Source organism: Rutilus rutilus (assembly GCF_951802725.1).
Source record: "Rutilus rutilus genome assembly, chromosome: 8".
Lineage (NCBI taxonomy): Eukaryota > Metazoa > Chordata > Actinopteri > Cypriniformes > Leuciscidae > Rutilus > Rutilus rutilus.
The window spans coordinates 9948262-9966004 of NC_140222.1; the positions used below are offsets into that span (position 1 = coordinate 9948262).

General features: G+C 41.9%; 2 protein-coding genes across 3 annotated transcripts in view; both read left to right on the plus strand.

Moving 5' to 3' along the window:
• The window catches only part of LOC311294946 (uncharacterized protein), a 424344-nt gene that overhangs the window by 199742 nt on the left and 206859 nt on the right, over positions 1 to 17743 (plus strand). The gene's annotated exons all lie outside the window — the stretch shown is intronic.
• Positions 3277 to 7663, plus strand: LOC311294684 (uncharacterized protein). 2 transcript variants are annotated; one of them, XM_084415686.1, is made up of 2 exons: positions 3277 to 3297; positions 3438 to 7663. In XM_084415686.1, exon 2 carries the CDS (start codon positions 4472 to 4474, stop codon positions 7376 to 7378), a length of 2907 nt encoding a protein of 968 aa, XP_084271812.1. In that variant the 5' UTR covers positions 3277 to 3297; positions 3438 to 4471; the 3' UTR covers positions 7379 to 7663. The 2 variants fall into 2 exon arrangements, with proteins under 2 accessions (XP_084271812.1, XP_084271813.1); XM_084415687.1 differs by lacking the exon at positions 3277 to 3297 and having other exon boundaries at positions 3406 to 3659; positions 3799 to 7663.

Sequence of the window (17743 nt, forward strand, 5' to 3'; positions counted from 1 at the left end):
GCTGTCACCTTTGTGTCAGCACTGTACTCAGGTTCTGTTAGTGATAAAGAACTGTTTAAGCAGTCTGGAATCATCCTTTTACTAGATAAAGACATGGCTGTAATGGTTGACAAAGGCTTTACAGTTGATGATTTAGTACCAGGTAAAGTACATAGACCACCTTTTCTGGGAAATAACTCTCAGCTGTCTCGTGAAGAGGTTTTAGCTACTCAGGAAATTGCGCGGCTGAGAATACACGTGGAGAGAGTGATTAGGCGCATCAAAGAAAATAAATTGTTCGATTCCATCATCCCTCTGACTATAGCTGGTAGTATCAACCAGCTGTTTGCAGTGGCCTGCCTTCTATCGAATTACCAGAACAAGCCACTGGTCAAGGCTTGGGCCAAATAGATGATCTAAGGCAGTGTATTTTAATCCTGGTCCTGGGGACCCAAAGCTCTGCAAATTTGTATATGTCTCCTTTATCTGACACACCCAGTTCAGTTCATAGAGCTCTTTCCTATTGTAAATACATTTGTACATGAAGCACAATTGACACATGTTTGCAGAAAATGTTTTTATTCTGTCATAAATGTTGTGCCCAGTACCTAACGTCTGTTAAAAGTCAGGTACTTGGGCATATAAATATTAAAATAAAAACTGTCTGCCTTCTTTCTAATTACTTTTGTGACCTCTGGGTCAACAACTATACGTTGGACTAGCATGTCGTCTTGGGCACAAATGACAAAGTCACACCATGCCATTCCTGTCAGCATAAGTTGCCCCTGCACCTGCCAGTAGTACATGTGGCTTTCTTTTAACAGCAGTGTTCCTTCTTGCATGTTAAGGTACTTGCAGTCAACGTAGCTGGTAACGTTGGGGCACTTGATCTCAACCAGGCCAAAAGGTGGCTGCGCAAGAGGGTCAAATACTAGGCCATCTGGTGAGGTGCCAAGCCATGGGGCATCAGGGTGAACAATTAGGCCACAGGGCATGTAGTTAACATTCCTTATTTTGCAGTATTCTTGTGCTGCTGTAAACTCCATATCTGCACCTGTTTGAGTAAAAGATGTTTCTGAATGTGAGTTGAATCGTCCCAATAAAATGATCATAATGCAAAGTATTGTAATTAGCAAATGAATGTCATTGCAAGGTAGGGTAACGGTTAACTTAGAAATGGATAGTTATGCGTGTGTGTACCTCTTTTCATCTCCGCTGTCTGCCTCGTTCCTTTAAGGATGCGTTCAGCCAGAGATTGTGCTGAGCCATCTCCCCTGACAAAGCACACCTCCCTGAAGTGAGAGGAGGTTATTCGAGGCCTGCGCAGCTGATGCCACTCTGAATTTCCTGCCTGGTCTCTGGTTGCCATCTCAATCTTTTTTGCCATTTCAAAGTTGATTTTCAAACTTTTCAGGTGGAAGTGTTGTTCCTCAGTTAGGTCATGCCTAACATGCCTGTCGGGGCAAGCCGGTTGTCATCCATGGGAAGCTGTGGAAAAGGTGGAGCATCCATATGGATTATTATTACCTTAGTAGGTAGTATCGGCTGCTGGTATGAAAGTACGCTTCCCCTTTGGGCTAAGCCAAGTGATGTCTCCACAAGTGTTTTCTCATCACTGATGGCCATTGTTGCTATGAGGGGCCTCTCTTCAATCGGAAAGTCTTTGTAAGGGTCCTCAGTACATAGCAGCCCAATATCCCATGGGTTCCCAATCACACCCTTGTAGAGTGTACTTCTGTGAAACAAAGTGATACATTTAATATCCTACTGTGACAAGGTTACAAAACTTTTACACATGCTACCCAAACACACACACACACACACGTTAAAACACACAAACTATTTAGAGTATTACACACATTCTTTTTTACAGAGAGAAATATGATCCTGAATCTAATCCATTCATCCATCTGACATTACCACACATGGTAATGTTATTAAAATTGTTAGTGTTTTGGAAATATATCTGTTATTTGATATGTTATCTAGATCTGTTATATCATAACATGCTGTGCCCCAGCTAATGTTTACATGTATGATCTCAGTGACTGCAGTACAGCTCCTCACTTGATTCCTCCTTCCATCCGCCTGTTAAGCCTGGGTCTTCCCAGGTGAAAAAAAAGTGCACTAAAATACATTTTATTTAAGTGCACTTAGTACACTTCCATAATACACTTCCATAATGTACTTAAAGTGCTCTATTTTCGACACACTTATTTTGCACTTAATATACTAAAAGCTTATCTTTAGTACTGCTTAATATAAACTTAAGATCATCTTAGTGTACTCAATTGTGCTTTTTTGAGACACACTGAAGATGAATTAAAGTGTATTTTTAATATACTATTTCATATTTTTAAAAAATGTATTTTGTTACCACTTTAAGTATAATTGAAATCATCTTTAAATACAATAATAAACTATTTAAATTATAATAATATTAAATTATATACAAATTATACTTAGAATGTATTCCTAGATTAAAAAAGTGCACTAAAATACATTTTATTACACTTTCATAATACACTTCCATAATGTACTTAAAGTGCTCTATTTTCGACACACTTATTTTGCACTTAATATACTAAAAGCTTACCTTTAGTACTTCTTAAGATAAACTTAAGATCATCTTAGTGTACTCAATTGTGCTTTTTTGAGACACACTGAAGATAAACTAAAGTGTATTTTTAATATACTATTTCATATTTTCAACAAATGTATTTCGTTACCAGTTTTAGTATAATTGAAACCATCTTTAAATACAATAATAAACTATTTAAATTATAATAATAATAATATGTAATTATATACAGATTATACTTATAATGTATTCCTACATTAAAAAAGTACACTAAAATACATTTTATTTAAGTGCACTTAATACACTTCCATAATGTATTTAAAGTGCTCTATTTTCACGCACTTATTTTGTACTTAATATACTAAAAATTGTTCTTTAGTACTTCTTAAGATAAACTTAAGATCATCTTAGTGTACTCAACTGTGCTATTTTGAGACACACTGAAGATGAACTTAAATATGCTTTTAACATACTATTTCAGCTTTAATTTGATCTTTAGATTAAATCTTTAATACATTTTTAAATACACTTATAAATTATTTAAAATATAAGAATATATCAACTGTGCTATTTTTATCCACACTTAAGATACATTTTATTTATCTTAAGTGTTCCTCTTGTTGTACCTCTTGTTGCTCGGACAAGCGAGCAACAAGAGGCTCGACTGAAACGCGCAACTGTGTGTTTTCTGGAATACTCTGCTCTCCTGTTATTGTCAGCGTTGCTTTGTAGTCAAGGTAAGGCCATCTTCGATTCTCAGCTTCCCTTATATTTTTAACTTCACATAATTGTGTATTTTAGTTGGACGCGTTGCCACATTAAACAAAGCAGCCGCGAGTGAAAAGTATTATTGTTAAAGTCTAATTTGCACTTTAAGCCTCTGCTCCTAGCACTTTCAAAGCGAAAGTTGGCCCATTATCGCGTTATCCACTTAATTGCAAGACCGAACCAGCATCTGTTAGAATACCTTTAAATAGACGAGATTCAGTTCACTCCCGTTGGACAAGCGAGCAACAAGAGGCTCGACTGAAACGCGCAACTGTGTGTTTTCTGGAATACTCTGCTCTCCTGTTATTGTCAGCGTTGCTTTGTAGTCAAGGTAAGGCCATCTTCGATTCTCAGCTTCCCTTATATTTTTAACTTCACATAATTGTGTATTTTAGTTGGACGCGTTGCCACATTAAACAAACAGCCGCGAGTGAAAAGTATTATTGTTAAAGTCTAATTTGCACTTTAAGCCTCTGCTCCTAGCACTTTCAAAGCGAAAGTTGGCCCATTATCGCGTTATCCACTTAATTGCAAGACCGAACCAGCATCTGTTAGAATACCTTTAAATAGACGAGATTCAGTTCACTCCCGTTGGACAAGCGAGCAACAAGAGGCTCGACTGAAACGCGCAACTGTGTGTTTTCTGGAATACTCTGCTCTCCTGTTATTGTCAGCGTTGCTTTGTAGTCAAGGTAAGGCCATCTTCGATTCTCAGCTTCCCTTATATTTTTAACTTCACATAATTGTGTATTTTAGTTGGACGCGTTGCCACATTAAACAAACAGCCGCGAGTGAAAAGTATTATTGTTAAAGTCTAATTTGCACTTTAAGCCTCTGCTCCTAGCACTTTCAAAGCGAAAGTTGGCCCATTATCGCGTTATCCACTTAATTGCAAGACCGAACCAGCTGTACTCACTCAAGCGGTGAAAGTATTTTTCTGTATATCTGTGTATTTTGCGCGCTGTCGCGGAAGCGTCAGCGGAAGCGTTCAGCTCTCGTGTTCAGCCTCCTCGTGTTCAGACCGACTCGGGTAAAGACCATCGACTCTACCTGCGCGACTCCACCGAGCAGGGACACCAGAAAGGCACTTAACATTCGCCTTTTCCCTTTCCACTTCTTATCTTATCTTTCTCCCGAATCAGCATGTGTTTTCAACACATTCCTGTTATCGTTCGACAACGCCCTTTCATCACGCGCACAAGGCAGCGCGATACTAATAATCTGCGTCCCATTCTCTCATCCTCACACACTCCTCTCTCTCTTTCCGTGGGTCTATGGAATTGTCAGTCAGCAGTCAACAAAGCTGACTTCATTCCAGCCTTTGCATCTCATTCTACTCTCAGTATCCTGGGCTTGACTGAGACCTGGATTCGTCCTGAAGACTCAGCAACCCCCGCTGCTCTCTCTAGCAATTTCTCCTTTTCTCACTCCCCTCGCCAGTCTGGGAGGGGTGGCGGGACAGGGCTTCTCGTTTCCAACAATTGGAAATACTCAGCGCTCTCTTCTCTATGCAACAACAATTCATTTGAATATCATGCTATCACACTTACAACTCCCAGTAAGATCCATATTGTAGTAATTTATCGCCCCCCAGGTCAGCTGGGTAACTTCGTAGAGGAGCTGGATGTGCTGCTGTCCTCTTTCCCTGAGGACGGCACCCCACTTCTAGTCTTCGGTGACTTCAACATTCATCTCGAAAAACCACATGCAACAGACTTCACCTCTCTACTAGCCTCCTTCGATCTCAAACGACACATCACCACAGGTACTCACAAATCAGGCAACCAACTGGACCTGGTTTACACACGCAACTGCATCACAGACAACATTTTGGTGAGGCCTCTCCATGTTTCAGATCATTTCCTCATCACCTTCAGTCTACAACTCGCTACCCCTGCGCCACCAACCCCACCACCAGTCACCCTCAGGCGAAACCTACGCTCACTTTCCCCCTCCCATCTCTCCTCTGCCGTGTCTTCTTCTCTTCCCCCACCCTCACAATTCTCATCTCTGGATGTGAATACTGCAACGGATACCCTATGCTCCACACTAACCTCTACTCTAGACAAAATCTGCCCTCTCTCCTCCAGGCCAGCACGCGCTACTCCTTCTAACCCCTGGCTATCTGAGGTTCTCCGTGAACACCGGACCGAACTCAGGGCAGCGGAGAGGAAATGGCGCAAATCAAAAGACTCATCTGACCTGAGTATGTATAAATCTCTCCTCTCGTCCTTTTCTGCTGATGTTCATGCTGCAAAATCTTCTTATTTCCACAACAAGATCAACAGCTCCTCCAACGCACGACTACTCTTCAAGACATTCAACTCACTCCTCTGTCCACCTCCACCACCACCCTCCTCCTCCTTAACTGCCGATGATTTTGCAAACTTCTTCACCAACAAAACAACAACTATCAGCAGTCAATTCTCAGCTCCACACACACAGGAACCCAGACCGACCCCTTCCACAGCCAATACCCCTCTGTCCTCCTTTTCGCCGCTAACAGAGGAAGAAGTATCTACACTTCTCCTCTCCAGTCACCCTACCACCTGCCCTCTAGACCCCATCCCCTCACACCTTCTACAAGCCATCTCTCCCACACTTCTACCAGCACTCACACACATCATCAACTCATCCCTCCATACTGGCACCTTCCCTACAGCATTCAAGCAGGCTCGGGTCACTCCACTGCTTAAAAAACCAACGCTAAACACATCTTTTGTAGAGAATTACAGACCCATCTCTCTCCTACCATTCATTGCAAAAACACTTGAAAGAGCTGTTTTCAACCAAGTAACATCCTTCTTGTCTCTAAACAACCAGCTGGATGTCAACCAATCTGGCTTCAAGAAAGGGCATTCAACTGAGACTGCATTACTGTCGGTCACAGAAGCCCTACGGATTGCAAAAGCTGCTTCCAAATCTTCACTCCTCATTCTCCTTGATCTGTCTGCTGCCTTCGACACCGTGAACCATCAGATCCTTATGTCCAGCCTCTCATCACTGGGCATCACAGGAACTTCACTCGACTGGTTTGAATCCTATCTCACAGGTAGGTCCTTCAAAGTCGCATGGAGAGGCGAGGTATCCAGAGCACATCAACTGACCACAGGGGTTCCCCAGGGTTCAGTTCTTGGTCCCCTCCTCTTCTCCATCTACACTACATCACTGGGACACATCATACAGGCACATGGTTTCTCCTACCACTGCTATGCTGATGACACACAACTCTTCCTCTCATTTCGACCAGATGATCCCACAGTAGCTGCACGGGTCTCGAGCTGTCTGGCAGACATCTCCACATGGATGAAGGAACATCACCTGCAGCTCAACCTGGCAAAGACTGAGCTGCTCGTCCTCCCTGCCAATCCGTCTCTACAGCACGACTTCACCATCCAGCTTGATTCATCATCAATCACCCCATCAAGGTCGGTCAGAAATCTGGGAGTAACGTTTGATGACCAGCTGACCTTCACAGATCACATTTCAAAGACAGCTCGATCATGCAGGTTTGCGCTGCACAACATCAGGAAGATCAGGCCTTTCCTAACTGAGCACGCAACACAACTCCTCGTCCAGGCCCTGGTCATTTCTAGGCTTGACTACTGCAATGCTCTTCTGGCCGGACTTCCAGCATGTGCTACCAAACCTCTTCAGATGATCCAGAATGCTGCAGCTCGTCTTGTCTTCAACGAGCCCAAGAGGGCCCACGTCACCCCTCTGTTAATCTCTCTGCACTGGCTACCTCTCGCTGCTCGCATCAAGTTCAAGGCATTGACGCTTGCTTACAGATCTATCACAGGCTCAGCTCCCTCCTACCTTCACTCACTCCTACGAGCCTACATCCCCACCAGACGCCTACGATCAATCAACAAGCGACGTCTCGTGGTTCCATCACAGAAAGCCACAAAATCACTTTCCAGATCATTCTCATTCACAGTTCCATGCTGGTGGAACACTCTCCCCACCCTCATCCGGAATGCTGAATCCCTGACAACATTCAAAAAACAGCTGAAAACCCATCTCTTCCATGAGCACCTAAACACCTAAAAAAAAAAAAAAAAAAAAAAAAAAAAAAAAACCTTTCCCTTAAAATCCCACTTATCATGCTTATGCTACTCTGAATAATGCCTGAACTTCGTATTCTGAACACTTCTTGCGTTGTTGTCTTTTGCCTCTTCATGATGACTCGCTTAATTTAGTCCTGATTTGTAAGTCGCTTTGGATAAAAGCGTCTGCTAAATGACTAAATGTAAATGTAAATGTAGAACGGGTTGGTATGTGTACTATGTGTATGTGAAAAGAAAAGATTGATGTTCAGCTGCATATCGTCGCTGCCCGATGAAACTCACGTATGTCCAAAACGGTTACTTTTCAGGAAGTGAAAAAAACACTGTAATTTCAAAAGCAGTTGAACGTAGCGTTGTCATACTTGGTACGGCATCTTTAAATGTAACCATATTCTTGCCAGTGTAATGATATAATCCACATTTGTCCAAAATCGAGTTTAAATGGACATACGTGCATATTTTACAGTAATGGTGGTCGAAACGCGTTCTTCCGATCATTATGGCCAAGTCGCGTTTCATATTGACAGATGAATAGGCTACGTCTCAGTTTATTAAATACGCTCAGTTTATTAAATGTCTCTTGCAAACTATGAAGGGACAATGAATCAATACACTGACATGGCAATGCTAGACAGATACTTTGTTTGCACAGTCCTACCGTAATTTTGTCACTTCTCTCCACTCCCAATAACACAATAACAGTTGTGAATATATTGCGAATATATAATAAACTTGAGACCAGTTGTCAAAAACAAACGTTTGCTGATACTTTACCTCACAGTGTTATTCGGCTATCCAATGCCGAGCTTCCAGAGACGCTTAAAGGAGAACTCCGGTCAATTTTAACATTGAGCTCATTTTTTTGTACATTTGATGGCCACAGTAATCGATTGTCGAGTTCACGCGCATAGGTTTAGTACCTATGATCACGCGCGTGAACTCGACAATCGACTACTGTGGACTTCGACCGAAAACAGGATGTAAATACAGGTATGTGCGCTGGCTGAATAAACATCATTTTTTATATATTTCTTTCACATCTACTGCAGTCAGATTCACTGACTGCACAAGGTTTGTTTGTGCATACATTTATGTATGCACAAGGTTTACAAGGTTTAATTAATAACATTTTATATTAGCATAAGAGTAACAAGCTTTGTTGCAGCCGCTAGCGTGTATCATGACAAAAGCTAACCACCATCATCATGTCATGTGACTGATGCTCTATATTAAAACTTCCTTCAGCAGACTGTCAAAAACACATGATTATCTGACACTATTAAAAGCCTCCAAGAAACATTACCACTTCTATAAGTCATTAATGGAAAGAGATGCTTTTTGCCTGCAAAAGTTTATAATTACAGTCTTTTTTAAGGTTATGCTAACCAGCTAAACCGTGAGCGTCTGTTGATATGGATGGTTCTTTGAGCCCTGCTCAGGGATTGATACAGTTGTGGTTAAAAGTGATGTCTGGAGGGGATGTTTGCACAATATTTGCTTTTACAACACTAATGTGCTAATCAGCCCCGCTCACACCGCCAGCGACACACAGCGGCAAAGCAAAATGATCTCATTCATTTCAGTGGAGAGCTGTTGATTTACACGAGCAAAGGGATGTAAGTGTGTCCAGAGATGTGAGAAAGTTGAGATATGCTTAACTTTCTGTAAATGAAGAGCAACTGGCAGTTTAATGATAGTTACAAACAGCTTGAGGAAGCAAAAAGTAGTAGGCTATAAATCTTTAAAATGCTAAAGAGGTATTGGACGAATCTAAGAAATAACAGTCAACGATCAAGCACACAATAGACAAACACATACAAAAAAGAAAGATTTTCAGAGCATGATTTTGTAAATGCTTGTTCCTGCTCTGGCTGCAGTAACTTACACCAAATGTTTCCTGTATTTGTAACACAGTGGTCAGGAGGAATATTGCACCATTATTCTATGAAAAACTTTCAGGAATATTATTATATATGGCTAAAATAGGCAACTTCAGAAGGTGATTTTTTCTGTTTAATGTAAAAGTTAATTTACTCTCGTGCTTCGTCTATCCACAGAATATCATCGGCTTCTTTTGTGGTGTCCTTCCATGCTGTTTTAGTTTAGAGATAACCAGATTTTCCCTCAGAGATTAAGTCTTTCACTGACACTTTAGCTGCAGATTCTTCTTAACATTGAGCATTCACCGCTATTTCATCATAAGAGCAGAAGCAGCGCTGAACTTCCTCCATTTATAGACATATTACAGTGGACTGATCAACATCAAGGTTTTTAGAGAAACGTCTAGAGAACTTCTTTAAAAAATCAGCTTAATTTATTTTGAATAGAAAACTGAACTGTAACTTCTCCATTCTTGTTAGGACAGATTTCTGATCCAGTTAACTTTAAAGTCATGATACTTTTACCACCATGTGCTGTAAACATTTATACAATATTTTCAGCTAAATAAATGTATTTATTTGTTGTTGTAACTGCAGATCAGATTAAATTCTATTTCTGGTTTATGCTGAAATTGAGAAGTAAATGAGATTACTAAATGAATGTAGTCCAAACAATAGTGTGAGTGGTCATAAACCAATACAGTATCATCAATGCGACGACACACAGCTCAACAAAAACACGATAGACTGTGGTTTAGGAGAAAAAAACTCAGCAGAACTGAAGTACAACCCCCAACAGACAAAGACTGACACAGACTGAAGCAGTTTCCACATCAGTAGACTCTCTACACGACTATTAAACATTTCCTCTTTTCTGAACTGATGAAGAAAATGTTTTGCTCGTTTGTTTTTTGCTGTTTGTGTTTTTGGCGTCTGGTTGGTAAGTTCTAAACATTTTTTTTTTATAGTTTCAATTGTACCAGAATCATGAATCAAACAAAGATATCACTGTGTTTGCTTAGTTTTCTACTGGCATCTTACTGTAATTATTAAAATCTGAAGTCTTATAAACGTCCCTCGGCTGTTTCCATCTGAAGGAACAAAGTTTTGCAATATAAATAACGGGATTCTTTCCCAATCAGAAAGGGCATAAATCTTAAACAAATATTTACTTTTCTACATTCCAAAAGCTTAATGTATAATGCAGGATAACTTGCTTTGATTTACATCAGTTTGATCAGGTAATGTACAGTATAGAGGACTGTACTGTATAGCCTACTGTTCATTCAGCACCTCTAAAGATTCTGTGAAATGTGTGTCTTACTTTGATTACTATAATAACTGATCATTATAAATTATGATCTGAAAGATCATTCTATTGTGTTTTGATGAACATTGAAAAAGGCTTGTAGCTCATGTGTAGATACAATAAATGTGAGAAATAAAACATGTACCAACAAAAGCACAACAGCAGAAGAACTAGTTTGTTGTAATTTTAGAGATTTGAAACGTTGCCCTGCCCCTAGTGAAAAATGTACAATTCAGAGATCTGTGTTTTGATTCAGAAAATTAATTTTTGGGCATCAAACACAAACGGTGTTCATCTAGATTATATAAGATAATGACTGATGATTACGGTTTCCTATTTTTGCAATGCCTCACAAAACTTAGTGTTAGCGGTTGTGGACGAAGCAAAACATAGTCCCGCAGCCGCGAGGGACTAAACACTGAGAATCTGAATACACTGCGACGCGCAGAAACTCATTTCCACTCGTTGATCCAAATTCAATCATTATTGTACTTCAACACGTAAAAATACATGGTACTGCAGTTACCAGGTGATAAAAGTGCTGTATGAGTGCTAAAATTGCGGTCAACAGAAAGTGTTCGCTCCCAGGCTCACTCCCTCTCTCCGTCAAAGCCCCATTGAATTCAGGTGAGCCCGTGAAGTAAAACAAATAAACCACTATCACTTCCGCCCAAACCCCGGTGGACACGCCCACCACCTACAATCCGAGTGCAGTAAATATTTATGAATGAAACCATACAGGACACATAGGAGACTTACTGGTGGCTCTTACATTCCGGCCCCTAATTATTTTCACATAATAATTATACAACTGCACATTATGGAAGAGATCAACAATAATATATATTATTATTATTATTTTTCAAGATAAGGCAGTCCGTTTGAAAATGTCCTTCCTTCCAAACCAAAGAAAGAGACAAAGTCCTTTGTCTTGTAAAGAGTGATCTTCACAATCACTTAGTCAGTCATGTAAAGAAAAAAGGTCCGTATAACAGTGTCAAAGTTAAAGTCAAAGTCTAAGAAGTTCAAAGGTCAGATGGATATCCTCATGGCTCCTCTGCTTCCTGTATAAGGCAAATCTTGGTAATAGGCCTGTCCAAATAACTGGTCTTCGTCCTAATTCGCACTTGACGAACGAGTCCTCTTCTGTCAGGGATAGTTTGCACAATCCTTCCTGTAAGCCATGAGTTGCGAGGTGCTGAGTCGTCAACTATGAGTACAATATCTCCAGTAAGAAAGTTGCGCTTGACACCAGACCACTTCTGACGCTCCTGAAGAAGAGGCAAGTATTCTTTAATCCAACGTTTCCAAAACAAGTCAGATATATACTGAACTTGTTTCCATCTGCGACGAGCGTAGATGTCCTCCTTTTTGAACTGACCCGGTGGCAAAGATGGCATAATCTTGAGCAGCAACAGATGGTTAGGGGTTAAAGGTTCCAAGTCATTGGGATCAGTGGATGCCTTGGTAATAGGACGGCTGTTGATAATGGCTTCTGCTTCACAGAGAACTGTGTGTAGACTCTCCTCATCAAGAGTCTGCAACCTCAAGATGGAATTCAGGACCTTCCTCACAGACCTTATCAACCTTTCCCAAACCCCTCCATGATGCGATCCGGTGGGGGGATTGAAAATCCACTTAATTCCTTTCTGAAGGAGGGTGTTGTTAATTAGAGCATGATTCCAACCTTCCATTGCCTCTCTCAATTCTCTCTCTGCACCGACAAAGTTGGTTCCATTGTCTGAGCGCAGTTCCGATACTTGTCCACGTCTTGCTGTAAAGCGTCGAAGAGCATTAATAAAGGAATCTGTGTCCAAGGATGATGCAACTTCGATGTGGATCGCTCTTATGGAAAGGCATATGAAGAGAACCCCATACCTCTTCAATGTACTCCTTCCTCGCTTAACTTCAAAAGGTCCGAAGTAATCAACTCCAACCCGAGTGAATGGCGGTTCATCTGGAGAAACTCTGTCCTGAGGTAAATCTGCCATCTGCTGCTGCCCTGGAGCTGCATGGAGTCGTCGACAGACAATACATTTCGACAGGGTTCTCCTTATAGCCACACTAACCCCAGGGATCCAATATCTTTGGCGCAGGCTAGCTTTTAAGAATTATGTCAGAAATATGTAAATCTTTTGCCAATATGGCAGGATGCTTAGCTTCTTCCGGCATAGCTGCTCTGCTAAGTCGTCCTCCGACTCTCAGAACACCATCTTCAAGTATTGGGTTGAGCTTGTAAATGTGACTAGTCCTTTTCACACTTTCTCCCTTTTGCAAGCTGTTGAATTCTCCTGGAAACCTCCTTCTCTGACAAAACTTAATAATCTCCATCTCAGCTCTTCTGAGTTCCTCAACTGAAAGAAGACCACTGCCAGTCTGAGCCTTGATACTCTTCATCTCTCTTTCTATTTTTTTTCCTGTTGGTCCTTATCCAAGCCAGAATGAGCAAGAGTCACGCTCAGTTGCTTTCTCTTCTGACTGAAGTACAGTAGTAGACTCTTCAGCTTAAGGAACCAACCAACCGTCTTCTTCAGACGGGTCCAAGAGGAGAAGTAGTTAATCAAGCGAGTGACTGCATCAATCCTTTCTTCAGCCTGCACGGCATTCACAATCAAGCCCATCTTAACCTCGGGGTCATCTGTCGGGATTCTCACAGAGCCATCTGGGTTTTCAGGCCACCCCTCCTCAGGCCCAACAAGGAACTGAGGTCCAGACACCCATATGTTGTTTCTCAGGAGTGATGTCACCTTTACTCCTCTGGAGGCCAAATCAGCAGGATTGCTTGTGGTGTTAACATATCTCCACTGAGATGGGTTTGATACACTCAGTATCTTTGAAACCCGATTGGCTACAAACGTACGAAACCTTGAGGTCTCATTGCTGATATACTTCAGTACAGAAGTACTATCAGTCCAAAAAATTGAGTCCTGAAGTTGCATCTGCAGCTCCTTCCTCCACAGCTCATCCATTCGACCTGCAACCATGGCAGCCGTCAACTCCATACGAGGGATGGTGATTGGCTTTAATGGAGCCACTCTGGCTTTACCCATTATGAAAGCACAGTGAACTTGTCTATCTATGTTGTTTAATAAAAGATAAGTCACTGTTCCATAGCCGCTCTCACATGCATCCGCAAAGTGATGTAACTGAGCAGAAATCACTTCCCCAAAATCCATTGGTTTTAGGCATCGGTCAATTTCAAACCTTTCAAGCTGCCAGAGCTCCTTCAACCAACTTCTCCACTCCTGTGCAGACAAATCTGGTATAAGGTCATCCCAACCTAGATCCTTTCTGCACAAGTCTTGAAGGATCTTTTTGGCAGATAAGACCACAGGTGCCAAAATTCCTAAGGGGTCATAGATTGAACTGACCGTGGAGAGGATCCCTCTTCTGGTTAAGGGTCGATCCTTGATGAGGATTTTGAACTTAAAAGTGTCGGACTGAGCACACCACTGTACACCCAATGCTCTTTCTACAGGAAGTGTGTCATTGTCCAAATCCAAATCCAAATCCTTAATCTCTTTTTCTCTCTCTGTTGCAGGTATGGCTACCAGCACGGCACGTCTGTTGCTGATCCACTTCATGAGCTGAAAGCCCCCTTTCAAACAAAGGGCACGAAGGTCCTGGTAGAGTGATATCGCCTCCTCCTCAGAAGCCACTGATGTTAGGCAGTCATCCACATAGAAATTGTGTAGTACCGTTTCGATTGCTTTGGAGCTGAATTGCTCCCGATTATCTTCTGCACACTTTCTGAGAGCAAAGTTTGCACAACTTGGCGAGGACGTGGCTCCGAACAGATGCGCAACCATTCTGTGCTCCACTAGGCTCTGTTTATGGTCTCCATCCGGCCACCAGAGAAACCTCAACAGGTCCGAATCCTCAGCTGGTACTCGGACCTGGTGAAACATAGCCTCGATGTCAGCCATGAGCACAACAGGCTCCTTTCTAAATCTGGTCATAACTCCAATTAGCGTGCTGGTAAGATCGGGTCCCTGTAGGAGCTGAGGGTTCAAAGATGTTCCCTGGAATGTAGCTCCGCAGTCGAAAACGACCCTGATCTTTCGTTTCTTTGGATGATATACACCATGGTGTGGTATATACCATACCCTGCTGTCGCTCCGATCCAGATTTTCAATTGGTACCTTCTCTGCATAGCCCTTGGAGATGATGTCATTCATAAATGTCGTGTAATCAGCATGAAATGGAGTATCCTTTTCAAACCTCCTTGTGAGGCTCATAGCACGCTGTTCGGCAACTCTTATATTGTTTGGCATATTTACATCCTTTTTTCTTAAAGGTAAGCTGACACTATAATGGCCATCCACCAACTTAGCAGATTTTGTAACATACTCGATGAACTGACCGTCTTCTCTTGATAACCCCATCTGCTCATCCTGATTACATTCAGGAAAATCTGCCTTTAGCTGCTGCTTCCACAGATCGTTGAGGTTTGCAATAGAGATCCTATTGACAGTGACATCTGGCCGTCCACAAGTAGTTTCTCTACTTTCATCGCCTCTAAGAGGTCCGTTTACAGTCCAGCCCAGCATCGTTTTGACTGCGTATGGGCCCCCCTCCGTGCTTCGAATGACTTGCCATGGTTCCAATGCTCTAGGGACATTGGATCCAATCAGCAGGTCAATATCTGAATCAATCTCCCTTAACTGGACATGTTTCAGATACGGCCAGCGTTGGAGGTCTTTCTGGCGAGGAATATTACCTCGGTGAACTGGCATGTTTTTCTGCATATAAACATCAGGCAGTTCACAAAAACAACTGCTGTCTAATTCAGCCACCTCCAAACCTGAGACAATATGGCTTCCAACGAACTTCTCCTGACCCATAGTCCGAAGGAGAATACCAGTTCTTCGTCCCCTGACATTCAGCTTGTTCATCAGTTGCTCTGTGCAGAATGACGCTGAGCTCCCAGGATCCAGGAAAGCATAGGTAATCAACACCTTATGCCCTTTCCTAGGTTTAACTTGCACTGGAACTATGCGGAGCGTACAATCTTGGTCACCGGCCCCAGTGAGACCACTGGATTGAACGGAGATCAGAGCACTGCCCACTGCTGTCTCAGATTCTCCTTCGACTTGCACTAAATTAATTTCTTTCTCTTTTGGATAAATGTGGAGTGCAGTGGGGTGCTTCAGACTGCATACTTTACATGAGAGACGCTTCCTACAGTCTCGGCTAATGTGCCCACTGCACAAACAGCCAAAGCACACACCATGTTCCTTTAAGAAAGTAATCTTCTCACTATGCACCCTATTTTCCAACTGGCGGCACAGATCCAATGTGTGCTCACCTCCACAAAACATACAAGCCTTCATAACAGCTGAACTTCCCTCTTCAGGTTTTGTTCTAGGTTCAATTTTCCTTTCCACTGTTGCAATGGTGGTAGCAAAGCTACTCCCCCTGGCTCCAGAACTAGGCTCAAACCTAGATTTCCTTGCGTCCTTATTTGCTGTTGTCAATGGTGTATCTTGTATATCCCCAAAAAGCGGATCACTTGCAATCTTCACTTGTCTTTCAATGAAACCAACAATATCTGTAAATGTGGCTCTCCGGCCACTCCTTTCCTGCAACTCACAAGCTATAGTTCTCCATCTGTCCCTATACTTGTAGGGCAGCTTTTTTATGATGGTCAGCATGGTGGCAGGAATGTTCAACTCTTCCATATATTCAACATCCTCCATTGCGTTACAACATCCTCGTAGAAAAAGACTGTATGCCTGTAGAGATTTCACATCTTCAGATTTTATTGGTGTCCATGAAAGAGCCTTTTCCATGTAGGCTGAAGCAATTTTCTGTGCATTACCAAAATGCTCTTGTAGCAAAGCCTTAGCCTTGGCATATCCTCTATCATGTGCCATATGTTGACAGCTTCTGACAAGCTCCCTTGGATGCCCCCTGATGTACTGTTCAAGGAAGTACAAACAGTCTTTAGGATTGTCAGCCTTCTCTTCGATGCTGTGTTCAAAGGCCCTCATGAAGGTATGGTATTGCAAAGGATCACCGTCAAAAACCTGAATGTCTCTTTTAGGCAGCAATGAAAGAGATTGTTGCTGAACCAATCAAGCAGTTATCTCGTTTTGTTTTTCCAATACCGTAATTATTTGACTTTGATCACTGCTGCTTGTCACCTGTGTTGCCGATTGATGACCTCTATGCTGAAACAGTGGACGTGATTGTACTGTATCTTGATGTCCCGTGACTTCTGGACGTCTAGATGATGTGGGTTGAGGTTGTGGTGGTTGAATAACATTTTCCACTTGAGGGTTTATACCCAAGAAATGTGGATTGAGCTGTCCAAGTATTGGAATATTCATATCAGGCACAAATGATTTTGCCTCAGCATTTAGTGTTTTGCTTTTCCTTTGTCCCCTTTCTAGATAAGAATTCATGCCATTGGATTTCACAGATGGATGACTTGAAACACGAGACCCTCTTGAGCCTCTCAGCACATTCACTTTGGCCACTGATGCGGCTATTTCCACTTCAAGATCAAACTCTTCCCGTTTTTTCCTTAGCTGCTCCTCTTGTTCTTCTAATGCATGTTTATCCTTTAATAATCTTTGTCTTACCATGAGAGCAGCCATATCTGCCTCTGCTTTAATGCATGCCGATGATGTTGTTGAGACACTGGACCTTTTCCCAGCTGAGCTCTGCCCAACGCTAGAACATTTACTTCCCATGTTTGACACGCTATCACTTGGTTTAATTTCATCCTGTGCAACAGAGACTTGAACACTTTGCCCAGAGTGATTTGACACATTAGACTCATTATCATTATGAGGTTTGTCCAACATGTGCATTGATTCCTTTTGTGATACAAATATGGGAGCATCATTTGTGACAGAATGAGCAATAGTACGGCTTGTTTGTCTCCCAATTTCAGAAAGCCATCCTTTTACATCCTCCATAAATCCATTGTGGCATTTTAGTACATTCACAAACCATTCCTTTTGTCTTTCCTGTTCCTCTTCAGGAAGCATAGGAATCACAGACTCATGTAACGTAGTAGTTTCGTCCACCATTTGACTAATTTTTTCAAGATGGGAACGCACTTGTGGGGCATTATCATCCTTTTGCATGAGATCCTTTATTGTCTGTATTAGACCTTTAATTTTATGAACCTTTTTCCTACGTTCCT